General features: G+C 44.5%; 1 protein-coding gene and 1 non-coding gene across 4 annotated transcripts; one reads left to right on the top strand and one right to left on the bottom strand.

The window, feature by feature from the left end:
- Positions 1–5,218: 5,218 nt before the first annotated feature.
- Positions 5,219–24,146, bottom strand: H2az2 (H2A.Z variant histone 2). Of its 3 annotated transcripts, XM_070014594.1 has the most exons (6): positions 24,063–24,146; positions 20,993–21,070; positions 16,693–16,806; positions 13,237–13,275; positions 7,427–7,556; positions 5,219–5,469 (listed from the first exon to the last, which is right to left on the bottom strand). In XM_070014594.1, exons 1-6 carry the CDS (start codon positions 24,063–24,065, stop codon positions 5,408–5,410), a joined length of 426 nt encoding a protein of 141 aa, XP_069870695.1. In that variant the 5' UTR covers positions 24,066–24,146; the 3' UTR covers positions 5,219–5,407. The 3 variants fall into 3 exon arrangements, with proteins under 3 accessions (XP_069870695.1, XP_069870696.1, XP_069870697.1); XM_070014595.1 differs by lacking the exon at positions 13,237–13,275; XM_070014596.1 differs by lacking the exons at positions 13,237–13,275; positions 16,693–16,806.
- On the top strand, positions 23,754–23,818 carry Trnaa-cgc (transfer RNA alanine (anticodon CGC)). Its single transcript has one exon. It is a non-coding gene; the product is annotated as a tRNA-Ala (tRNA).
- Positions 24,147–25,650: the final 1,504 nt, after the last annotated feature.

Here is a 25,650-nt window from a genome sequence, read left to right as displayed (position 1 = left end):
ACCCAGAGCCTCAGGCATGCAAGGCAAGCGCTCTACCACTGAGCCACCTTCCCAGCCCCATTTAAAGGCTGATTTTTTTTTCTTTTTTCTTTTGGGTCCGGTTGTGGGGCCTGAACTCTGGGCCTGGGCACTGTCCCTCAGCTCTTCAGCTCAAGGCTAGTGCTCTACCACTTGAGCCACAGTCCCACTTCCGGCTTTTTTCTTTTTTACTTATGTGGTGCTGAGGAATCGAACCCAGGGCCTTGAGCATGCAAGGCAAGCGCTCTACCACTGAGCCACCTTCCCAGTGTCTGTGACACTCTTATCTTCAATATACCCCCAGAAAAACCCGAAGTGACACTGTGGCTCAAATGGTAGAGCACTAGTCTTGAGCTGAAGAGCTGAGGGACATCAGCCAGGCCCAGAGTTCAAGCCCCATGACAAAAAAACCCCACCAAAAAACAAAAACATGTTAAATGGCAGGCTGTGGAAAGTGTTATACTAGGTGTGGCTTTGTTAGATGGCTTGGAGATAAACAAACAAAAATACACTTCTGAGGAGCTGGGAAGGTGGCTCAGTGGTAGAGCGCTTGCCTTGCATGCCTGAGGCCCTGGGTTCGATTCCCCAGCACCACATATGCAAAAAGAAAAAAGCCGGAAGTGGCGCTGTGGCTCCAGTGGTAGAGCACTAGCCTTGAGCTGAAGAGCTGAGGGACAGTGCCCAGGCCCAGAGTTCAGGCCCCACGACTGGACCCCCAAAAAAAAAAAATACACTTCTGAGGATAATAGTAATTAAGTAACTACACCACCAAAGGAAGTATTTTACCAAAAAACTCTTTTTTGTTGTTGTTGTCAGTTGTGGGGCTTGAACTCTGGGCCTGGGCGCTGACCCTGCACTCTTCAGCTCAAGGTAAGCGCTCTACTGCTTGAGCCACAGCGCCACTTCTGGTTTTCTAGTGGTTTATTGGAGATAAGAGTCTCACGGGGTTGGGAAGGTGGGAATGCTTTGCCTTGCATGCATGAGGCCCTGAGTTCGATTCCTCAGCCCCACAGAAGCAAAAAAAAAAAAAAAAAAAAAAAGAGAAAAAAGTCGGAAGTGGTGCTGTGGCTCAAGTGGTAGAGCGCTAGCCTTGAGCTGAAGAGCTAAGGGATAGTGCCCAGGCCCAGAGTTCAGGTCCCATGACTGGACTAAAAAAAAAAAAAAAGTCTCACGGACTTTCCTGCCCGGGCTGGCTTTGAACCGTGATCCTCAGATCTCAGCCTTCTGAGTAGGTAGGGTTACAGGTATGAGTTACTGGCACCTGGCCAAAAAACTCTTAAGTATTCTTTTTTCAGGTGATTTAGCCAAAGGGAGATGTGATTATTAGCCCTCTGCTGCGTTGTTTCTGAAAACTTAGAACTGCACACAACAATTTGACGCTACTTTGTAGTAAGTACAAAAATTCCCTGTAATCTGGGAGTCTGTGGCTCTGGCCTATATTACTAGCTACTCAAGAGGCTTAGATCAGAAGACTGAAGTCTGAGGCCAGTCTGAGCAGATACTTCTGCAGGACTCTATCTCCAATTAGCAATATGCTGATACAGAGGCACAGCTCAACAAAACAGCAGAAGCAAGCAAGCTGAGAGTGCTAGGCCCAGAGTTTAATGGCACCAGCATTAACAAAAGAAAGAAAAATTAAAGAACATTCATTGTATAATTTCTTCTTCACTCAATACTGTTATATAACTTGAGTCACAGTTCCACTTCCAGCAGAATACAGGACAGGATTCACTGTTTTATAACCTTTAACAGAATCCTAGATTTGGGCAAGCTATTAATAGATAAAATTAAGAAAAAACCCTGAGGGCTGGGAAGTTGGCTCAGTGGTAGAGCATTTGCCTTGCATGCATGAGGCCCTGGGTTTGATTCCTCAGCACCACATAAGCAAAAAGAAAAAAGCTGGAAGTGGCCAGTTCAAGTGGTAGAGCGCTAGCCTTGAGCTGAAGAGCTGAGGGACATCACCCAGGCCCAGATTCGGGCCCCATGACCAACCCCCCCGCCCAAAAAAAAAAAGAAAAGAAAAGAAAAGAAAAAACCCTGAGAACTTTACACTTACAATGGTTTTTCAGAATCAAAACCCATATATTACCTTTTCTGAGACAGGCTTTCACTATGTAGCCCAGGCTAGCCTCAAATGATCCTCCTGCCTTGGCCTTCCAAGTGCTGGGATCACAGGCATGCACAGGCATGCTCAGCTTCCATTATCAATCTTTTCCTGCTTAGTGTTACTGGGGTTTGTACTTAAGCAAAAGGCTCTTGTTTGGCTGGTATTCTACTACTTGAGCCAGGCCTCCACCCTTTTCTGCTTTAGTTATTTTGGTTTGTCTTGATTTCATGCCACAGTGGGCCTAGACTGGGATCCTATTTGCTTCTCCCTCATAGTTAAGATGAAAAGCACTTGCAATCAGCTTTCATTTTTTGTCAGTCATAGGGCTTGAATTCAGGGCCCAGGAACTGTCCCTGAGCCTCTGTACTAGTAATGGCTAGTGTTTCACCATTACAGCCACAGCTCCACTCTCAGTTTCTCAGTGGTTAATTGGAGGTAAGAGTCTTTAGGGGACTTTCCTGCCTATGCTGGCTTCAAACTGCGATGCTCAGATCTTAGCCTTCTGAGTAGCTAGGGTTACAGGCATGAGCCACCAGCACCTGGCACAACCAGCTTTTTATTGGTTGAAGGTCTCATAATTTCTTTGTGCTGACTGGCCTTTTGACCTACATCATCAATCTTTTTCTTTTTTGCTGGTACAGGGGCTTGAATTCAGGGTTGGGTTCTGTCCCTAAACCTCTGTGCTCAAGGCTAGCACTCACCACTTAAGCCACAGTGCCACTACTAGCTGTTTCTGAGTAGTGTTATTGGAGGTAAGAGTCTCACAAGACTTTCCTGCCCAGGCTTGGCTTTGAACCACATTCCTCAGATTTCAGTCTCGAGTAGCTAGGATTATAGGCATGAGGCACCAGCACTGCGCCCACCACCAATCTTATCAGAACACAGAACATGAACACACACACATACCACCCACCCACACCCACACCCACACCCACACACATACACACACACCAGGAACTCTTCTAGTTCTGACAGTTTAAGAAAAACTTTTTGCCAGTCCTGGGGCTTGAACTCAGGGACTGGGCACTTCTTTTTTTTTTTTTTTGGTCGGTCATGGGTTTGAACTCTGGGCCTGGCACTGTCCCTTAGCTTTTCAGACCAAGGCAAGTGCTCTAACACTTGAGCAACAGTGCCACTTCCAGTTTTCTGATAAGTAATTGAAGGTAAGTCTCAGAGACTTTCCTGCCCTAGGTGGCTTTGAGCCGTGATCCTCAGAATTCAGCCTCCTGAGTAGCTAGGATTACAGGTGAGAGCCACCAATACCTGCCTAAGATAAACCATTCAAGCTGGGCAGCTACTCAGGAGGCTGAGATCTGAGTTTGAGGCAAGTGTGGACAATGAACTAATAAGAAACTGTTAGTGGAGCTGTTACTCAAGTTAACAGAACATTAGGCTTGCACAAAAAAGCTAAGGGACAATGTCCAGGCTATGAGTCACAGTACCCACATACACACACAAAAAAAGAGAAAGAACTGGAAAAATTTGAATACTGACTAGAACATCTGATGTTAAAAGGTGTTTTAGGGGGCTGGGAAGGTGGCTCAGTGGTAGAGTGCTTGCCTTGCATGCGTGAGGCCATGGGTTCGATTCCTCAGCACCACACAAAGCAGAAAAAGCCAGAAGTGGTGCTGTGGCTCAAATGGTAGAATGATCCCCTTGAGATGAAGAGCTCTGTGACAGCGCCCAGGCCCAGAATTCAAGACTCATGACTGGGGGAAAAAAAAAAGAGTATGACACTGGTACTGTAATTCTGTTCCCAACCGCCACATCTGTGCTTGCTTCAGTAGCACATATAGTAAAATTGGAAGCATATAGAGATTAGCATGGTCTTGAGAAAGGATGATGTAACAAGTTGCACTGGTGGCTCACACAGGTAATCCTAGTTATGCAGGAGGCTAAGATCTGAAAATCATGGTCATGAGCCAGCCCAGAGAGTAGTCCATGAGATTCTTACCTCCAATTAACCACCAAAACCAGAAGTGGTGCTGTGGCTCAAAGTGGTAGAGCACTAGCCTTGAGCAAAAGAGCTCAAGGACAGTGCCCATGCCTCATTACAAAAAAAAAAAAAAAGTTCCACATTTATGAATATTTTTGAATAAGTCTCTGAAGTATGCAGATATGAAAATATTATGTGGTGGGACTCAAACCACTCCTGAGCTGGGGGCATGTAAGGACACGTATAAAGAAGACAGAGCTGTTGACAGTGGGGGATGGGTACATGTGGCTTCACACAGTACTATACTCTTTATTTTTGTGTACATGTGAATATTTCTGTAATAAAATATTTTTTTTAAAAGGAATTAGTTTGATCCTGCTATACTACAAATATCCATTTCCAGGAAGAAAAATAGCATTTTCTGATGGACCACTAAGTATTACATTATCTTCAATCAAGTTACTTAGAAATTGACAAAGAAATATTCCACTTTTTAAAAGATAATAAATGAAAGACATTGTATCAATACAAGACCATGGGAAGCTGAAAGCAGAGAAGTCTGTAGACTTCGGAGGTCAATGTAAGCATCTGTCCTAGTTCTGATGTTTCCCATCCCCTAGGCTCCCCGGGTTTTGGCAGATCATTTAATTTCCATGAGCCTGGGGTCCAGGCCCATAAAGCAAGGTAATTAATAATATTTCTTGATCAGCAAAGTACTTAGCTCAGGGTTTGGCACATGCTAAGTGCTCAGTAAATGATTCCAGTAATTCCATTTCCCCAGTTCAGTATTAAATGCACATTTTCCCATAATCTAAATGGAGAGATAACTCCTAATTGATGGCATTAGTTCAGTTATTAGAGATATGCAATTAAGTAACTACAAAGTAATAACATCAAAGACTGAACATTCACATGATATCAGTCATGCTAAAGCTAGTTTCCTCATTTCTGTTTCAGGATTATTTTGAGGATCTAACTTGAGACAAAATATTTCAAGTCTGAGCAAAATATTTCTTTTTTTTTTTTTTTTGAGCAAAATATTTCTAATATATCATGAACAGAACAGTTTGGAGACAAATTAGTTTTGTAGAAAATGGTTTATCAATTCCATTTTGGTATAAAACACATGGAAGAAAGCTGGCCAATCTACACAACTATCACGATGTGAAAAGGTTCTTTTTATCAAACTTTGAGTCTAAAAATGTACAAATGTTTTTTCTGTCATGGCTTCAGTAATTTTCTATGCTTTTCTATTTAACTATTAAAAAAAATTCCATACATCTCCATTGTTTTCGTCTGTCCCAGTTACAGTACAGTGATGGAAAGGAAAAGGGTTAAACAACCCTCTAAGCAGTTTTCTGCTGTCCCTTCTTTCCAATTAGAGATTTGTGGATGTGAGGGATCACACCTAGAATGAAATTTAAAAAAAAGTTATTAAAACAGTCTTTCCATTGGTCAATCTTAATGCTTTAGTTCTTGAAGTGAAAAAAAAAGAATTATATAAAGAATAAAATTTACTCAAGTCTATTTTACATTCTGATCCTATTAAACCTATCTCTATCTAAGCTGGGCACCATTGGCTCACACCTGCAGTCCCATCTACTCAGGAGGCTGAGCTCTGAGGATAGAGGTTCAAAGCAAGCCCAGGCAGGAAAGTCCATGACACTTATCTCCAATCAATGACAAAAAGCAAAAGTAGAGCTGTGGCTCAAGTGGTAGAGCAGCAGCATTGAGTGAAAAGTTAAGCAAGAGTACAAGACCCCAAGTATAAGACACAGTACCAGCACCAAACCAAACCAAACAAGCTAGGTGCTGGTGGCTCACTCCTGTAATCCTAGCTACTCAAAAGGCTGAGATTTCAGGATCTCAGTTCCAAGCCAGCCCAGGCAGGAAAGTCTGTGAGACTCATCACCAATTAACCACTAGAAAACAGAAAATAATGCTGTGGCTCAAAGTGGTAGAGTGCCAGCCTACCACCACCACCAAAAACCTGAAAGTACATCAAGGGTTTTCCCAAAAGTTAATGTAGGTGAAACTGTTGAGTTTATATGCATTTTAAGCAAAGAGTTACCAATAGCTTTCATAAACCTTCAATTTACATCCAAACATTCATTGATCCTGATCAACTTCCACTACCTTCAGCCCTTCTAGGGTTATTGACTAGAAGATTTCTCAAGATCATTTCTCAAACAGTTTAGAAGATAAGCAAGAATTACTTCAAAAATCAGGCTTGAAATATTCCACATAAAATTTAGAATAAAGCCGGAGCTGGTGGCTCACGCCTGTAATCCTAGCTACTCAGGAGGCTGAGACCTGAGGATCACGGTTCAAATCTAGCACAGGCAGGAAAGGGCAAGAAAGTCTCTGAGACTCCTATCTCCAATAAACCACTAGAAAACCAGAAGTGACACTGTGGCTCAAGTGGTAGAGTGCTCGCCTTGAGTTGAAGAGCGCAGGGACAGGGCCCAAGCCCAGAGTTTAAGCCCCATGACCGACAAAAAAAAAAAAAAAAGATATATTGGATTCACAAACTGATTTGTTAAATGGCAACTCCTTTGTATAACTACTTAAAGGTAAATTTTTTTTTTTTTTTTGGTCCGGTTGTGGGGCCTGAACTCTGGGCCTGGGCGCTGTCCCTCAGCTCTTCAGCTCAAGGCTAGCACTCTACCACTTGAGCCACAGCGCCACTTCCGGCTTTTTTCTTATGTGGTGCTGAGGAATCGAACCCAGGGCCTCGAACCCAGGGCCTCGAGCATGCAAAGGCAAGTGCTCTACCACTGAGCCACCTTCCCAGCCCAAAGGTAATAATTTTTTTTCTTAGCTTTTTTTTTGTCGTCGGTGGTGGGGCTTGAACTCTGGGCCTGGGCACTCTCCCTGAGCTCTTCAACTCTTCAAGCACTCTACCACTTGAGCCACAGCATCACTTCCAGTTTTCTGGTGGTTAATTGAAGGTAAGAGTCTCACGGACTTTCCTGCCTGAGCTGGCTTTGAACCATGATCCTCAAATCTCAGACTCCTGGTAGCTAGGATTATAGGGGTGAGCCACTGGCGCCAGCTTTTTTTTTTTTTTCTTTCTTTTAATTTAGACAAACAAGCTGGATGCTGGTGGCTTATGCCTGTAATGCTAGCTACTAAGGAAGCTGAGATCTGAAGATTGTGGTTTGAAGCCAGCCTGAGCATGGAAGTCCCTGAGATTCTTAACTCCAAAAAAAGTCAGAAGTAGCACTGTGACTCATAGTGGTAGAGAGCTAGCCTTGAGCACAAAGAGGCTCAGTGACAGCACCCAGGCCCTGAATTCAAGCCCCAGGACTAGCAAACAAAACAAAACAAAAAGCTACTAATCATCTAGGCTTAATAATACATACCACCCCCAGCTATGGTAGCCTTGATAAGAGAATCCAGCTCTTCGTCACCACGGATTGCAAGCTGCAAGTGACGGGGAGTGATACGCTTTACTTTGAGATCCTTGGAAGCATTTCCTGCCAGTTCCAGGACCTACAAAATATCCAGGAAAACCATATCAAATAAAGGATGAACAGTGCAAGGTTTTAGCCTTACACGTTCCTCTAGCTAGTCTCTCAGCTAGAACTAAAAAGATCCTTCTAAAGGCAAGGAATGTGGCTTAGTTAGTGGTAGAGTGCTTGTCTAGCATGCGTGAGGCCCTGGGTTAAATTTTTTGGTACCACATAAATACAAAAAATAAATAAAATTATTTTAAAAAAGATCCTTCTAGTATCTGTCCATATGACACATGTGTAATTTACATATAATGATGTTATTTTTCTTATATTATTATAATACTTTTATAAAAACTCTCAGCTACTCAGGAGGTTAAGATCTGAGGATCATGGTTCAAAAGACAGCCCAGGCAGGAAAGGCCATGAAACTATTACCTCCAATAAACCACCAGAAAACCGGAAGTGGCTCTATGGTTCAAGTGGCAGAGCGCTTGCCTTGAGCTGAAGAGCTGAGGGACAGCACCCAGGCCCAGAGTTCAAGCCCAACTGACAAAAAACAAAAATAAAAACAACCAGCTCTCCTTAGTTCATTTGATGCTTTTTATATTCATTCTCTACAATGAAGAAAGAAACTTGGGCAATAATCCTACTTCTAGCTGGAAAGATGGTAGGTTACACCTGTAATCCTAATTACACAAGCATCTGAGATCTGAGGAACCATTTGAAGCCAGCCTGGCAGACAATCCCCAGCCAAAATTCAGAAATAGGGGTAGTTTAAGTGGTACATACCAGCTTTAAGCAAAAAAAGCTAAATAAGAGCACAAAAGTCCTGAGTTTAAGTCCCAGTACTGGTATCAAAAAGAAAAAAAATTAACCAAACCAAACCAACCATACAATTAAAACAAAGCCAGGTGCTGGTCAGGGATGCTGAGATCTGAGGATCAGCCCAAGCAGACACATTCCTGAGACAATCTTCAATTAACCAACAAAAAGCCACAAGTAGAGATATGGCTCAAGTTCCATCCTTGAGCAAAAAAGCTAAGTAAGGTACTGCCCAAGCCCTGAGTTCAAGCCCTGATACTGACACATGAAAACAAAAATATAAACAACTTACTATTACAAAGAAAAAAACTAAACTACAATGTATATTATCACCTCTTATCTATGATTCTAAATGTGAGCATTTATAAAGGCCATATATTTTAATAAATCCATATAGTACTTTTGATACCGATATAGTGCATTTTCCTTAATGACTATGACTTTTTTGTTGTTGTTGTTGGTTGTGGGGCTTGAATGCTGTCCCACAGCTCTTCAGCTCAAGGCGAGCACTCTACCACTTGAACCATAGCACCACTTAGGGTTTTCTGAGTGGTTTATTCACGGGGGAGGGGGGGAGGGGAGTCTGGGAAGGTGGCTCAGTGGTAGAGTGCTTGCCTCACATGCATGAGGCCCTGGGTTCAATTCCTCAGTACCACATAAGCAGGAAAAAAAAAAAAAAAGCTGGAAGTGGCGCTGCAGCTCAAGTGGTAGAGCATTAGCTTGAGCTGAGGACGGTGCCCAGACCCAGAGTTCAGGCCCCATGACTGACCAAAAAAAAAAAAAAGGTCTTAGGACTTTCCTGCCTGGGCTGGCTTTGCACCATGATCCTCAGATCTCCGTCTCCTGAGTAGCTAGGATTACGGCATGAGCCACTGGTGCCCAGCAATGACTATGACTTCTTAATGTCATAAAAAAAATTTGAAATGTAATTTGAAATTTCTGATTCATGGTTTTCAATGTTAGTGGGTACTATAAAACTAGCCAGGTGCTGGTGGCTCACATCTGAAACTCTAGCTACTCAGGAGGCTGAGATCTAAGAACTGCATTTCAAAGCCAGCCCAGGCTGGTAAGTCCATGAGACCAGAAAACCAGAAGTGGCATTGTGGCTCAAAGTGGTAGAACACTAGGTTTGAGCAAAAGAGCTCAAGGACAGTGTGCCCAGGCCTTGACTTCAAACACCAGGACTGACAAAAGAAAAAAGTAAAAAAAAAGCTACAAACAATAAATCTTTTATCCCACAGCAGCAATCTTCAAATTTCTTTTTCCTTTTTGCCAGTCCTGGGGCTTAAACTGGGCAGGGATTCTCTCCCTGAGCCTCTTTGTTCTCAAGGCTAACACTCTATAACTTGAACCACAGTGCCACTTTGAGTTTTTGAGTGGTTAATTACAAATAATGATCTCACAGGGACTTCTCTGCCCAGGCTAGTGTCAAGCTGTGATACTCAGATCTTAGCCTTCTGAGTAGCTAGGATTATAGGCATGAGCCACTGGCACCTGGAAGAATCCTCAAATTTCAAGTCCACTTAGCTACAACATGGTACTGTTGGTTTTTACCTTCATAAACTCCATTGGCATCAATAAGTATAAAAATCACTCCTCAAAGCCTTCTCAAATTTATTTATTTATTTATTTATTTATTTTATTTATTTATTTATTGTCAGTCATGGGGCCAGAACTCTGGGCCTAGGCGCTGTCCCTGAGCTCTTCAGCTTGAGGCTAATGCTCTACCACTTGAGCCACAGCGCCACTTCTGGCATTTTCTGCATATGTGGTGCTGAGGAATTGAACCCAGGGCCTCATGCATGCAAGGCAAGCAATCTACCCCTGAGCCACCTTCTCAAATATATAAGTAGAGCAGAAGTAAGACTTGAATGTACATCAGAATCAAATGTTGACCTGAGCTTTAAAAACTGACATTGCCCATCCTTCCCAGGGACTCTGACAGGTCTGGGATGAGACATAGCAGCAGCATTTTTTGAAAGCTTTCTAAATGGTTCTAGTTCCAAGCCAAGATCAAAAAGTGCTTATCCTTGCTCTCTACTGTCTTGGCTAAGGGTGCAGACTACTAAACGACTAACTCCAAATTTAAGTGTAGGCAATGTACCACTTTAAAAATTGTATGTGCTGGGGCTGGGAATGTGGCTCAGTGGTAGAGTGCTTACTTAGCATGTATGAAGCCCTGGGTTCAATTCCTTAGTACCACATAAACAGAAAAAACCCTGAAGGGTGCTGTGGCTTAAGTGGTAAAGCACTAGCTTTCAGCCAAAAGAAGCTCAGAGATAGTAACCAGACCCTGAGTTCAAGTCCCATGACAAGCAAAAAAACAAAACAACAACAACAAAACCCCCAAAACTGTATGTGCTGTTAAATCCCACATCTCTCTTTATGGTACTGATATTGAATCTAGGGCCTGTTAGGTCCTTAACTCTATTCTCTGTGCTGTACCCTCTGTTTAATTTATGGTACTAGAATAATACCTATAATCTGTCACTTGGAAGACTGAGGCAGAAGTATTACAAGTGTAAGAACTGCTGGTCAACTCTAAGACCATGTAATTAAAACAAAGAGAGAGAGGGAGAGAAAAAAGAAAAAGAAAGAAGCCCTGTTGGCTCACACATCTATAATCCTACTCTAAAAGCCTGAGATCCAGAAGATGTGGTTTAAAATCAGCCTGAGGAAAAAAATACCAGAGACTTCATCTCCAAAATAACCAGCAAGGGGCTGGGAAGGTGGCTCAGTGGTAGAGTGCTTGCCTTGCATGCATGAGGCCCTGGGTTCAATTCCTCAGCACCACATAAGCAAAAAAAAGCTGGAAGTGGCGCTGTGGCTCAAGTGGTATAGAGCACTAGCCTTGAGCTGAAGAGCTGAGGGACAGTGCCCAGGCCCAGAGTTCGGGCCCCACGACTGGCAAAAAAAAAAAAAAAAAAAAAAAATAACCAGCAAGCTGGGTACTGGCAGCTTATGCCTATAACCCTAGCTACTAAGATACTAGAATACTAAGATCTGAGGATTGTGGTTTGAAGCCAGCCAGGGTAGGAACAAACTACTCAAATAAGCTGGAAGTGGCGCTGTGGCTCAAGCAGTAGATCACTTGCCTTGAGCAAAAAGAAGTTCAGAGATAGCACCCAGGCGCAGAGTTCAAGCCCCAGGCTTGGCAAAAAACCCAACAAACCAACAAAAAACACTCCCCCCCCGAAAAAAAAAAAAAAAAAAACAACAGCAAAAAGGTGAGCTAGAGAAGAACACCAGATGAGCAAGCTGGCTAGTATGAGGTTCTCAGATACTATTCCACCAAAAAACAAAAGCAGAAAAATGCAAGGAGATAGAATAATAGTGATTTAAAGCAAATCCAGGCAACAACAGATAGCTACACCTTATCCAAAACCAATCTCGGCTACTCAGGAGATGTCTTGGGAGAGCAGGAAGATCTGGGTTTGAGGAAATTCAGGCAAGAAGAAATGATGATCCCATAATAATATATAAGCCAGGTGTGGTGATATGAGCCAGTGATCCTAGCTATTCTGGGGTCCATAAGTAGGAGGATTTCAGGCTGAGGCAAGTCCCAGGCAAAAACTCAACTCTAACAGGGTACCCGTGACTCACACCTGTAATCCCAGTTACTCAGGAGGCTGAGATCTCAGGATTATGATTCAATGCCAGCTGGGGAGGAATATCCATGAGACTCTTATCTCCAATAAACCACCAGAAAACTGGAAGTGGCACTGTGGCTCAAGTTAGTAGAGCCCTTGCCTTGAGCTGAAGAGCTGAGAGACAGTGCCTAGGCTCAGAGTTCAAGTCCCACAACCAACACAAAACAAACTAACTCTACTAGGGAAAAAAAAAAGGCTGAAAGGGTTGGGAGTATGGTAGAATTCCTAACCTCAGCACCACCAACAAACATACAAACAAAACAAAAAATAAGCCACCTGCAATCCCATCTATACAAGAGGCAGAGGTAGGAACATTAGGATTAGATACGAGTCTGGGAAAGTATGAGAGCCCACATGAAAAATCAAAGCAAAAAAGGCTGGGGGTATGTAAGTAGTAGAGCCTAGCATATGTGAAGCACTGGTATGAAAAATAAAAATTAACAAAACAAACCACATTGTACAAAAAGAAATGTATTCTTTACCTGACATATAATTGTAAACCATCTGTAAATCACCTTTAAAACAATAAAAAAGGAAAAAAAATTTAAAAAATTAAGGGAGGGAAGGAATGAGAGGGAACAGCTTATACTAAGGCAAAAGGAAAGAAATGTACATTACATATCACCCCATATAGAAGAAATAGTAGTATTGTCAAAGCTCATAGAATTCACAAAAATTAAAGACCATGATAATGACAATTTGCCTTGTAAAGGTTTTGTGTTTGTGACTTTAACTAAGTACCACTATCTCAGAATACTGTGAAATTTGTGAAATTTATGCAATCACTTAATCCAATAAAAAATTTAAAAAAATTTAAAATGTAATGTAGATGAGACTAAAGCATTACAATCTAAAATACTATGTTGCATCAGCATGAACAAAAATGAATAACTAGCCGGGCGCTGGTGGCTCATGCCTGTAATCCTAGCTACTCAGGAGACTGAGATCTGAGGATCATGTTTCAAAGCCAGGCAGGAAAGTCCGTGAGACTCTTATCCCCAATAAACCACTAGAAAAGCTGAAGTGGCTCAAGTGGTAGAGCTCTTGCCTTGAGCTGAAGAGCTGAGGGACAGCGCCCAAGCCCTGAGTGAACTCAGGGCCCATGACTGACAAAAAAAAAAAAAAAGAATAACTTGGGCTATGAATGTATCTTAGTTGATAGAGTGCTTGCCTAGCATGCATGAGGTCCTGGCTTTGATTCTTGGTACCATATAAACAAAAATAAAATAAAATAAAAAAGAATACCTTGATGGACATGATGGCCCAAGTGTGTAATTCCAGCAGCTAGGAGGCAGAGGCAGGAGGATTGAGAATTTGAGGTCAAATTGGGCTACATAGTAAGTTCCAGGCCATCTTGAGGCATGTAGTGAGACACCTGTCTCAAAAAACCAGAACAAACAAAAACCACATACCTTTCTAGAGTCTGCAGTTAAAAAAAAAATCTAGTATAATACTGAAAGTGTTTCAATAATACCACACAAAACAACTTGCCCATGACATAAACTCTAAACTATTGATAATTCAATGTTAAATAATCAAAGGGACACGAAGTGACTTGGAGAAGATAATAAAATGACAGCAACAATAAATGACACATACTTAGGCCTACACTCCTCCATCTAATTCCCTACCACATACTCCTCAATCAAGACCATTCTGTTTATTAGCTTGGCAGTCTGTGCACTTGACTGGCTTGCTATTCAGATTATTTTCCTTGTATGGAATAAAGCTGAAGGACTTTCATGTCTTCCAATTAGTTTTCCTTAGGATAAACAGGGCTGTCACAGTTTAAGAATTACAAACTCGGGGGCTGGGAAGGTGGTCACCACATAAGAAAAAAGCCGGAAGTGGCACTGTAGCTCAAGTGGTAGAGCGCTAGCCTTGAGCTGAAGAGCTGAGGGACAGCGCTCAGGCCCAGAGTTCAGGCCCCACTACGAGACCCCCCCCCCCCCAAAAAAAAAGAATCACAAACTCATCGAGGACTGGTGGCTCATGCCTATAATCCAAGCTACTCAGGAGGCTGAGATCTGAGGATCGTGGTTCAAAGCCAGCTTGGGAAGGGCAGTCTGTGAGACTCTTATCTCCAATAAACCATTCAGAAAATTGGAAGTGTGTGGCGATGTGGCTCAAGTGGCAGAGCACTAGCCTTGAGCTGAAGAGCTAAGGGACAGTGCCCAAGCCCAGAGTTCAAGTCCCATGACCACCACCACCACCACCACCACCACCACTACCACCACCACCACCACCACCACCACCAAATTACAAACTCAAGCCAGGCACCAGGGGCTCACGCTATGTAATACTTGCTACTCAGGAGGCTGAAATCTAAGAATCATGGTTCAAAGCCAGCCTGGACAGGAAAGCCCATGAGACTCTTTTTTTTTTTTTTTTTTTTTTGTCGGTCGTGAGGCTTGAACTCTGGGCCTGGGAGCTGTCCCTCAGCTCTTCAGCTCAAGGCGAGCGCTCTACCACTTGAGCTACAGCGCCACTTCCGGTTTTCTGGTGGTTTATTGGAGATAGGAGTCTCACGGTCTCTCCTGCCCGGGCTGGCTTTGAACCGCAATCCTCAGATCTCAGCCTCCTGAGTAGCTAGGATTACAGGCGTGAGCCACCAGCGCCCGGCCCATGAGACTCTTATCTCCAATTAAACACCAGAAGTGGTGCTGTGGCTCAAATGGTAGAACACTTGTCTTGAGCTGAAGAGCTGAGGGACAGCACCCAGGCCTAGAGTTCAAGCCCCATGACTGGGAAAAAAAATTTTTTTTTACAAACTCAAGCTGGGCACTGGTAGCTTACACCTGCAATCATAGCTATTCAGGAGGCTGAGATCCAAGGATCATGGTTCAAAGCCAGCTTGGGTAGGAAAGCCCATGAAACTCTTATCTCCAGTTAACCATCAGAAACCAGAAGTGGCACTGTGGCTCAAAGTGGTATAGCACTAGCCTTGAACATAAAACCTCAGGGACAGTATCCAAGCCATACAACTGCAAAAAAAAAAAAAAAAAAGAATCACAAACTCTTGCCCAAGTAACGAATCTTCTGAAATGTCAAACCTATGTATAATCATACAGAAAACCAGAAAATCTTTACCTAACAAGTAAAAGATCTGTGACATCATCATAATACATTTAGGACTTTTATGTATCACCCTGGGTATTCTTTTTCTCCTGCCACCTTTTTGAGACAGTGTCTTTCTGTGGAGCACAGGCTGGCCTGGAAGAGATTCTCCTGTCTCAGCCTCCTGAGTGGCTGGATTACAGGTGAGTTCCACTGTACCTGCCTAGAGCAACATTCTGGCAAGCTTTTTCCTACCCAAAATCTTCATAAATGAACAGGTTATACTATAACTTGTCTCTTGACTCTATTAACATATACCTCAGTATTCACTTTATTACTATTTTACACTCTTATGTCACTTAAAAATATGGATTACTGGACATTCCTTAATTGTAATAATAAGCACACTTAGCCTTTGTTTTGTTGGTACTGGGGTTTGAACTTTTGCACCTGCTCAGTTTGCTTTCTCAACTGGCACTCTACTGCTTAAGCCATACCACCAGCCTGGCTTCTTGCTGGTTATTTGGGAGATAGAGCCTTGTGAACTCCTCTGCCAAGGCTGGCTTTAAAATCTCAATCCTGCAGACATGAGCCACCAGCACCAGGTATATCAAGTTTTATTTTTAACACTGGCACTGCATGATTGATAGGCTGACAGAGGCATTTATAACTGCTATTTAAAAGAACCAGATTGAGTGGGAAAGAATGAGGGACGGGGTAACTATTAAAAAAGAAATGTACTCATTACCTGACTTATGTAACTGCAGCCCTCTGTACATCACCTTAACAATAAAATTTAAATTTAAAAAGAAAAGAAACAGGGCTGGGAAGGTGGCTCAGTGGTAGAGCGCTTGCCTTGCATGCAAGTACCACCACATAAGCAAAAAGAAAAAAGCTGGAAGTGGTGCTGTGGCTCAAGTGGTAGAGCACTACCCTTGAGCTGAAGAGCTGAGGAACAGTGCCCAGGCCCAGAGTTCAGGCCCCACGACCGGCCTCCCCCCTCCCCACAAAAAAAGAAAAGAAACCAGATGAAGGCCAGGTTCGAGGCAGGTCAGCATGGGCAAGACCAGGAGACTATCTCAAAAGAAGAAAAAGTAAAAAACCAGGTGCCTGTAATCCCAGCTACTTGAGAAGTGGACCTAAGAAGGTCATGGTCTTAGATCAGCCTAGACAAATAAGACCTTTCCTAAAAAACTAAAAGCAAAGCCGGACGCCGGTGGCTTACGCCTGTAATCCTAGCTACTAAGGAGGCTGAGATCTGAGGATCAGGGTTCAAAGCCAGCCTGGTCAGGAAAGTCCGTGAGACTCTTATCTCCAATAAACCACTAGAAAACCAGAAATGGCACTGTGGCTCAAGTGGTAGAGCGCTCGCCTTGAGCTGAAGAGCACAGGGACAGCACCCAAGCCCAGAGTTCAAGCCCCACAACCGGAAAAAAAAAAAAAAAAAGAAACTAAAAGCAAAGGGACTGTGTGCATGGGTTAAGCGGTAGAATATCTCAAATGCAAGACTTGAGTTTAATCCTCAGTACAGCCAAAGAGAAAGAAAAAGAAATCCAAGAGCATACATGTCTCTGTGGGTTGCAGAACTTAGTTTAGAGCACCTTCTGTACTTCCCTATACAAGACATTGCATTGCCCCACAAACCTCAGCAGTGAGGTACTCCAGAATTGCAGCACTGTACACGGCAGCAGTGGCACCCACCCGTCCATGGCTTGTGGTTCGAGTCTTCAAGTGTCTGTGGATGCGGCCCACAGGAAACTGCAAGAGAGATGTCTCACTGGCAAGTACTGACAAAGGTCTTCATTGAGGTTAATCAATGGTTTATTACAAGTAAAGCACGAACTAATAAGCTGGGTGCACAGAAGTCAAAGCTATTTGGCAACAGTTCCTAGGTCCTATGGGTATACCCTGGTAATCAGCTCCAAATCTGTCAATTCTGCACAATATGGACAGAGGATTTCATTTTCAGATGACAGAAGTGATGCTGGCTAGCATCCATTGCATATGTGACATGTCATCCAGTCACCTCTTCCACCCAATAAGCTGCACATAACTGTGATACCCAACCATCTTTCCTCTCATCCTAACTCTTCTTTCTTCAGTTTCAAGAAGTGACCTGATGGTTAGAAGTATCAGCACCACTTATCTTCTCTATTCAGAAAGAGTCCTTTGAGGCCTGGGGTGTAGCTCAAGTGGCAGAGCACTTGCTTAGTGAGTCTAAGGCCCTGAGTTCAAACCTCATGGGGGGGGAGGGGGAGGAGAAGGGGAAGGTTTGCAGGGAGAAAGTATTCTTTCATCTCTAAAGTATCCTAATCCTACTTGCTTGTGATTTTTTTTTGGGGTGGGGTGGGGGTGCTTAACTCTGGGCCTGGGCACTGTCCCTGAGCTCTTCAGCTCAAGGAAAGCACTCTACTACTTGAGCCATAGTACCACTTCTCATGTTAATTGGAGATAAGAGGCTCAGGGACTTTCCTGCCCAGGCTGGCTTTGAACCATGATCCTCAGATCTCAGCCTCCTGAGTAGCCAAGGCTTACAGGTGTGAGCCACCTGGCTTGTTTGTGCTTTTATTCCCACTCCCACCAGGGTTTTGTTTTTGTTTTTGGGTCCAGTCATGGGGCCTGAACTCTGGGCCTGGGCACTGTCCCTCCCTCAGCTCTTCAGCTCAAGGCTAGCGCTCTACCACTTGAGCCACAGCGCCACTTCTGGCTTTTTTCTTTTTGCTTATGTGGTGCTGAGGAATTGAACCAAGGGCCTCATGCATTCAAGACAAGTGCTCTACCACTGAGCCACCTTCCCAGCCCGGGGTTTTTGTTTTGGTACTGGTGGCCTTGTACATGCTGCTCTGCTTTTCTTTGCTATTTACTACTTACTGTCTTACTCTCTTATTTCAGTGGTTCCTTCCTGAAAATTTTACCACATATCTTCAATTGCTTACAGCTTATACATATCCCCTTCCTTTCCAAAGGCAAAATTTAAAAATTCTTTTTTTTTTTTTTTGGGTCCGGTCGTGGGGCCTGAACTCTGGGCCTGGGTGCTGTCCCTCAGCTCTTCAGCTCAAGGATAGCACTCTACCACTTGAACCACAGCACCACTTCTGGCTTTTTTTCTTTTTGCTTATGTGGTGCTGAGGAATCAAACCCAGGGCCTTATGCATGCAAGGCAAGCGCTCTACCACTGAGTCACCTTCCCAGCCCCAAAATTTAAAAATTCTTACTTTCTTGTTGCCATTTTTCCCAAGCCAAACTTCTTCTAACTACTACTCTTGAAGTCCAACAGTATTCTATTTTGGTTACCAATCTACTACTCACTTTATAGATCTTATTCTTTTTTTTTTAATTGTATTTATTGTTTATGTGGTACCAAGGAATTGAACCCAGGGCTTCATGCACTCCACCACTAAGTCCCATTCCCAGACCCATAGATCTCATTCTTAAAGAGTAAAAGCACTCTCTGCTACCCCACTCCATTAGTTTCTTAAGCAGGATCCACACCTTATTCTCCTTTACATTCTTGTGGGGACTGTGTTGTCTGGCTCCTAGTAGTAATTTAAAAATATCTCTTTGGCTGGGAACTAGTAGCTCAAACCTGTAGTCCTAATCAGGAGGCTTGACCTGAGGTCATGGGCAGGAAAATTCCTAAGACTTTTACCTCTAATTAATCACACAAAAAAGCCAGAAGTAGAGCAGTGGTTCAAGTGGTAGAATACTAGCACTAGCCTGAGCATAAAAACTCAGAAATAAGGGCTGGGAAGGTGGCTCAGTGGTAGAGCGCTAGCCTTGCATGCTTGAGGCCCTGGGTTCGATTCCTCAGCACCACATAAGCAAAAAAGAAAAAAGCCGGAAGTGGCGCTGTGGCTCAAGTAGTAGAGCGCTGGCCTTGAGCTGAAGAGCTGAGGGACAGCACCCAGGCCCAGAGTTCAGGCCCCACGACCGGACCAAAAAAAAAAAAAAAAAAAAAACAACAACTCAGAAATAATGCCTAGGCTGAGTTCAAGCCCCAGAACCAGCACATATACACAAAAAATCTTCGTAGACACCAGAGCCAGTAAAGTTCTTCATTTTTTTTTTTTTTTTTTTTTGGGTCCGATCGTGGGGCCTGAACTCTGGGCCTGGGCGCTGTCCCTCAGCTCTTCAGCTCAAGGCTAGCACTCTACCACTTGAGCCACAGCGCCATTTCCGGCTTTTTTCTTTTTTTGCTTATGTGGTGATGAGGAATCGAACCCAGGGCCTCATGCATGCAAGGCAAGCGCTCTACCACTGAGCCACCTTCCCAGCCCCCATTTATTGATTTTTTGACACAGGGTATTTCTATGAATTCAGACTGGCCTCTGCCTCCCAAATGATGAGATCACAGGTGTGACTCCTTTTTTAAAAAAAATCAATATATAGGAGAGTAAGCATTGCTGGATGCAACAAGAGTGTAGCAGAGCTCTACATTAACTCTTGCAATGCCACCACTGAGGAGTACAAGTTTGATGCCAGCTGGAGCTACTTAGTGGAACTACTAGGAAAGAAAAAAAAGGAAAAGGAAGGGAAAGAAAAGGAGGAAGTGGAAAAGAGAAAAACAGGAGGGGTAAAAAGAGAAGGGGAGGAAGAGAGGAAAAGAAAAACAGAAAAGCAAAGAAGGAAAAAGAAATTTGGGGACAGGGTAGAGAAGAATATAGCATTTCACAGCTTCACTGTGGTCTGAAGGCTTGCTGTGCTTGGCTGATTCATACTGAGGACTTGGCAATCTCAGTTTCTGAGAGGCTTGGCTACACTCATGCCCACAGTATTAACTACTGAGTTTCCACAAATGATCTCAAATTTGTAATTCTGTTCATCACTACTCTCAAAAACGTCTCATTCATGTTTCCAACTCTGGATCTTTTCACATGGAAGTCTGGTAAACTTCAAAATGACTACTTACTTCAATTTATCTCATAGCATGCTCCTCTGCACATGTGTCCCTTAAGTTCTAAGTTTTAGAGGCCTTCTCTGACTTCCTCCCACTCCTGTATCCTTCCCCCAAACCACCCTAATTCATGTGCATGTGGTCACTTTCTAAACAATGGCAGTAACCTCCATGTCATTTTGCACAACACTTCAAACTTGCTAAAAGGAATTGTCATAGTGCCCTCAAATATACAAAGTATCAAGCTTAAGAAGTTCCCTTTATAGTATCTTTACAATCAAATTATTTAAAAAAATAAAAAAGTAAACAACACACACACACACAAAATAGAAGTTCCCTTTACCCATTTTTCAGTGTCACCTAGACCATGTTATTACCTGCCCAAGCTCACTATTACTGTAAGGATAAAATCTAAATCTTGCCACATGTACAATGCTTGTAATCCCAGAATTTAGGAGATTGAGGTGGGAGATTACAAACACAAATCAACAAAAACCCTTATAGTTTGGCTTTCCAACTTTCTTGTTTAGAAGTGTCTCTTGGGTGGCACAATGGCAGGGAATAATTCCAGAAAATTTTGAGTGTGTTTAAGTTGCAACAATATATGAAGTTTGAAAATGGTTAGTGGTTTGTGTTCATTCAGCCCATAATTGACCTAGTAGGGAAATATTCAGAGAACTAAAACAAGTATTCCTTCCTTCCCTACCCCCAATTCTCACCCAGAGAGTTAATGCAACCCTGCAAACACCTCTGAAGAAAAACCATAGCACACTTGCTTTCACACAATTGGTAACAATCAGGAACATAACTAAAATCTTAAAAGAGCAGATTTTAATAGAATAAAATTACAAAATTCATTCAGGCCTCTTTACAATTTATTCTCATACAAAAGAATATAAAATTAATGGTTAATCTTATGACTTAAGTCTTGATCAATCAACCTCATTATTAAAGGCCTTGGTAATAAGACATCTCTGAAGTTAATATCTATGGGTCACGAATAGAAACAGTAAAAGAAAATGATTCAACTTATACTGTAAGCCTCTTTACCTGTAGACCAGCTCTCTGTGAGCGAGACACTGCCTTAGCCTTGGCCTTCCCGCTGTCCTTCCCGGCTTTGCCTCCAGCCTAGATGAAAAAAAAAAGTTTTGGATTAAAAGTTGAATACTGGGCTGGGAAGGTGGCGCAGTGGTACAGTGCTTGCCTTGCATGCATGAGGCCCTGGGTTCAATTCTTCAGCACACATAAACAGAAAAAGCCAGAAATGGCACTGTGGATCAAGTGGTTAGAACACTAGCCTTGAGCTGAAGAGCTGAGGGACAGCGCCTAGGCCAAGTTCAGGCCCCATAACCGACAAAAAAAAAAAAAAGACAAAAAAAAAAGGTTGAATACTACCTCAAAAAATAACAGACAACAAAACTTGTGGTTTTATTTTTATTTTAGGTAATTAAGAGCTATCTAGGTGATCTCCTGCCTCATTGGTATCCTATCAACTTCCATGAATTTCTATTAAAAGATATCAAGCCAGGCGTTGTTGGCTCTCGCTTGTAATCCTAGCTACTCAGGAGGCTGAGATCTGAGGATCATGGTTCAAAGCCAGCCCAGGCAGGAAAGTCTATGAGACTCTTATCTCCAATAAACCACTAGAAAACTGGAAGTGGCACTGTGGCTCAAGTGGTAGAACGCTCACCTTGAGTTGAAGAGCACAGGGACAGTGCCCAAGCCCAGAGTTCAAAAAAAAAAAAAAAAAAAATTGACCAAAAAAAAAAAAAAAGAAAAAGATATCAAATCTGGGATCTGTAGATCTTAGTTGAAAGTTAGCAGAGGCAGAACAGTCCTTGACACTCCATCTCCAAAATAACCAGCAAAAAACCAGTCTGGTGAACCGAGCATCTGTGGCTCACGCCCATAATTCTAGCTACTCAGGAGGCTGAGATCTGAGGATAGCATTTCAAAGCCAGCCTGGGCAGGAAAGGCCCAGAAACTTTTTTTTTTTTCTTCTCTCGATCGTAGGGCTTGAACTGTGGGCCTGGGCGCTGTCCCTGCTCTTCAGCACAGCACCACTTCCAGTTTTCTAGTGGTTTATTGGAGATGAGTCTCATGGACTTTCCTGCCCAGGCTGGTGTGAGCTTTGAACCGTGATCCTCAGATCTCAGCTTCCTGAGTAACTAGGATTACAGGCATGAGCAACCAGTGCTTGGCTGCCCAGAAACTCTTATCTCCAATAAACCACTCAGAAAACTGGAAGTGCCACGGCTGCTCAAGTGGTAGAGTGCTAGCCTTGAGCTGAAGAGCTGAGGGACAGCGTGCAGGTCCTGAGTTCAAGCCATAGACTGCCACCAAAAAAAACCTCTCCCAAACCAAAAAACTTGTATTTGGCCAATTACTTTCCCAATCACTTTCTCAAACTGTGATATATCTAGTTAGTTATCTACATATCTATATTTGTTATTGTGTAGATGTTTCAACTTTGTTAATATATGTACATATATGTGTATATATGTGTGTGTATGTATGTGCACACACAGATAAATGTAGAAACCAGATACTGACCTATCTTCATACTAATTTAACAGATACAGCTCACCTCCTATCAAATTTAAAAATCTTTTTTTTTTTTTTTTGGGGGGGGGGGGTCTGGTCATGGGGCCTGAACTCTGGGCCTGGGCACTGTCCCTCAGCTCTTCAGCTCAAGGTTAGCACTCTACCACTTGAGTCACAGCGCCACTTCCGGCTTTCTTTTTCTGCTTATGTGGTGCTGAGGAATCGAACCCAGGGCCTCATGAATGCAAAGCAAGCACTCTACCACTGAGCTACCTTCCCAGCCCTGCTTCTTGTATTTTTATCTTAAGGCTTGAGTTTTAATTACTACTAAATGGATATACAACACAGTATAACATTGGAGTCTGAGAAACATCTTAGCACTGGTGAGGATCAGTAAAATCATCAACTTGACCAAATGAATTTAGTTGTCAACCTATTCCTCCATCTGGAAAAGTTATTTTACTACAAACAGTAACAATAATTATGTCACAGAAATTTTAAGCCGGGTACTAATGGCATCTATAATCCTAGCTACTCAGGAGACTGACATCTAAGATTCATGATTTGAAGCCAAGCTGCGCAGGAAAGTCCATGAGACTTATATCCAACTAACCAACAAAAAGCCAGAGCTGGGTTATGTGGCTCAAGCTTTTTTGCTCAAGGACAGTGCCCAGGCCCCGAGTGCAAGCCTCAATACTGCACCAAATAAATACAAATTGTTAAAAATTACCGAAGTTGTATAATTTACAAGAGCCGACACGCGCGTCCTCTGGGCTTAGGCGTCTGCTTACAGATCCCATCCGTGCTATCCTCGAGCAGGAGAAAGAATAAAATCTGACACAGGTCGGGCATGAGAAGTACTGGCTTCGGGTTAACTTTTAGGCTGGCGGCTCGGGTTTGGGTTATGTCAAACCCACTGCACCGACACTGACTGTGACCTTGCCACCGGCACGTCCTTTCCATCAGCTGGGGGCTGGGGATCGGATTTCAGTCGCCTTTGAGTCGTTCAAAGGCACGCTATTCTTCAGAGTGAGAGGAAGACGCTGTGAGGGAGGAGGAGGAGAACAAGTCTCCAGCCGGGGCGGAGGCAGAGGGCTGAGGAGATCGCCGGCTCGCGGGCGGGCCTGAAGGAGAGGAGCGGAGCCGTGCCCCGGCCCCGGCCCCGACCCCGGCCCCGCCGGCCGGGCGCAGCGCCCGACCCCGCTCGGGGCCCGCGGCGGTACCGCCTCGCAGAGCCGGTGCAGGCAGCACCGCTCGCCGCCGGGAAGGTGGCTCAGTGGTAGAGCGCTGGCCTCGCATGCCAGAGGCCCTGGGTTCGATTCCCCAGCACCACATAGCAGAACAAGCCGGAAGTGGCGCTGTGGGTGGTAGGGCGCACGCCTGGAGCTGAACAGCTGAGGGACGGGGCCCAGGCCCAGAGTTCTCCGCCCCACGACCCAGCCCGACGCTCACGCAGGGCGCGGCGGCCCCGGGACGCTGACTGCCCCGGCGCCGCCAACTCCCGACTCCACAAGTAACGGCACCGACGCCCGGGCGCCGCGCCCGGCCTCCAGTCCGCCCGCTCGGCGCCCCTTACCATGGTCACGGCAGACTCTGCTCGGCCGCGAGACCACCCACTACCACCCCGCGCCGCCGCCGCCGCCGCCAAAACCGGACAATGCCCAAGGCCCGCCTAGTACTATCACAACCAATAGCCGCTCGACTTGCTGGTTTGAACTCTAGAGGTTAGCCAATCGGGAGCCTTCTTCTACCTAGAAGCCCGCCCCCGTGGCAACGCCTCCTCAACGGTTGTTTGTTTTTGCACACGGCTTGGGGAGGCGGAGCCTCTAGCTCCAATACTGTTGAGCTCTCGGCTCGGCCTTGTTGTTGTTTTGTATTTTTATTTTTTTGCCAGTCCTGGTGCTTGAACTCAGGGCCTGGGCGCTGTCCCTGAGCTTCTTTGCTCAAGGATAGCACTCTACCACTTGAGCCACAGCGCCACTTCTGGCTTTTTCTGTGGATGTGATACTGAGGACTCGAACCCAGAGCTCCCAGCATGTTAGGCAAGCCACATTCCCAGCCCTCTCGGCCTTATTTCACACGCAGAATGTAACGAACAGAAGAACTGACCAATGAGAGTGCAAGAGAGCCAATGAAAACATTGCCCGCGAGCAAAGTGGGCGGGAGGCCGGGAAGGACAGCAGGGTTAGCCAATGAGGTGGAGTGTTTTCTGGCGGCTGTTGTCTTCCTGCGCATTCTCAGCCGCGTTGGCTCCGGGCTCTGGGCCGCTCCGGGGAGGTCGGGAGGCAGCCGCTCCCGCGCTGTCCGCTGGGTCGGCGTGCTGCCTCGGTCTTTGGTAGGACCAGCGCCATGTGTCTCCGAAGTTTAAGGTTTTACGCGCAGCCGCAGTCTGGCAGCCGAGCTCCTGACGGCGCGGCGGCAGACCCCGATGGAGGACTCCCTTGCTGCTGAAGTTTGGGCAACACCCTGGAGTAGAGCCGAGGAAAAGCTGCCATGTGGAATTGCCTTCCGGTGGAAGCTGTTTTGAAAACTAAAGAATGTATGTGAGCATGCGCCGGTGGCTCACGCCTGTAATCCTAGCTACTCAGGAGGTTGAGATCTGAGGATCACGGTTCAAAGCCAGCCCGGGCAGGAAAGTCTGTGAGACTCTTTTTTTTTTTTTTTTTTTTTTTTTTTTTTTTTTGGGTCCGGTCGTGGGGCCTGAACTCTGGGCCTGGGCGCTGTCCCTCAGCTCTTCAGCTCAAGGCTAGCGCTCTACCACTTGAGCCACAGCGCCACTTCCGGCTTTTTTTTCTTTTTGCTTATGTGGTGCTGAGGAATCGAACCCAGGGCCTTGAGCATGCAAAGCAAGCGCTCTACCACTGAGCCACCTTCCCAGCCCCTGTGAGACTCTTATCTCCAGTTAACCATCAGAAAACACGAAGTGGCGCTGTGGCTCAAGTGGTAGAGCGCTAGCCTTGAGCTGAAGAGCTGAGGGACAGTGCCCAGGCCCAGAGTTCGAGACTCATGTCTGACCAAAAGAAAGGAAGCAAAAGTAGAAATGAGGTGCCTTTCCAGCATTTTCCTGCTTGATTGGTTCAGATGCGTCCTAATTGTGTCGCTGTTCATTCCCTACCTACCTCTGCTTTATTTTCTTGTAGTAGTTAGTGGTTCTCTCAATAGCA

The sequence above is a fragment of the Dipodomys merriami genome, unplaced genomic scaffold, assembly GCF_024711535.1.
Source record: "Dipodomys merriami isolate MVZ:Mamm:240054 unplaced genomic scaffold, mDipMer1.0.p SCAF_98, whole genome shotgun sequence".
NCBI lineage: Eukaryota > Metazoa > Chordata > Mammalia > Rodentia > Heteromyidae > Dipodomys > Dipodomys merriami.
This window is presented reverse-complemented; position numbering and strand designations above follow the sequence as displayed.

Bases quoted from the DNA above. Each gene is read 5' to 3' on its own strand.
- H2az2 (XM_070014594.1), bottom strand. The intron at 13,276-16,692 runs GTTTGTGGGGCA...TCTGCCTCCTAG, and splicing joins TGGAGTACCTCACTGCTGAG to CTGCTGGAATTACACACTTG. The intron at 5,470-7,426 runs GTATGTATTATT...ATTTCATTCTAG, and splicing joins GGCTACCATAGCTGGGGGTG to GTGTGATCCCTCACATCCAC.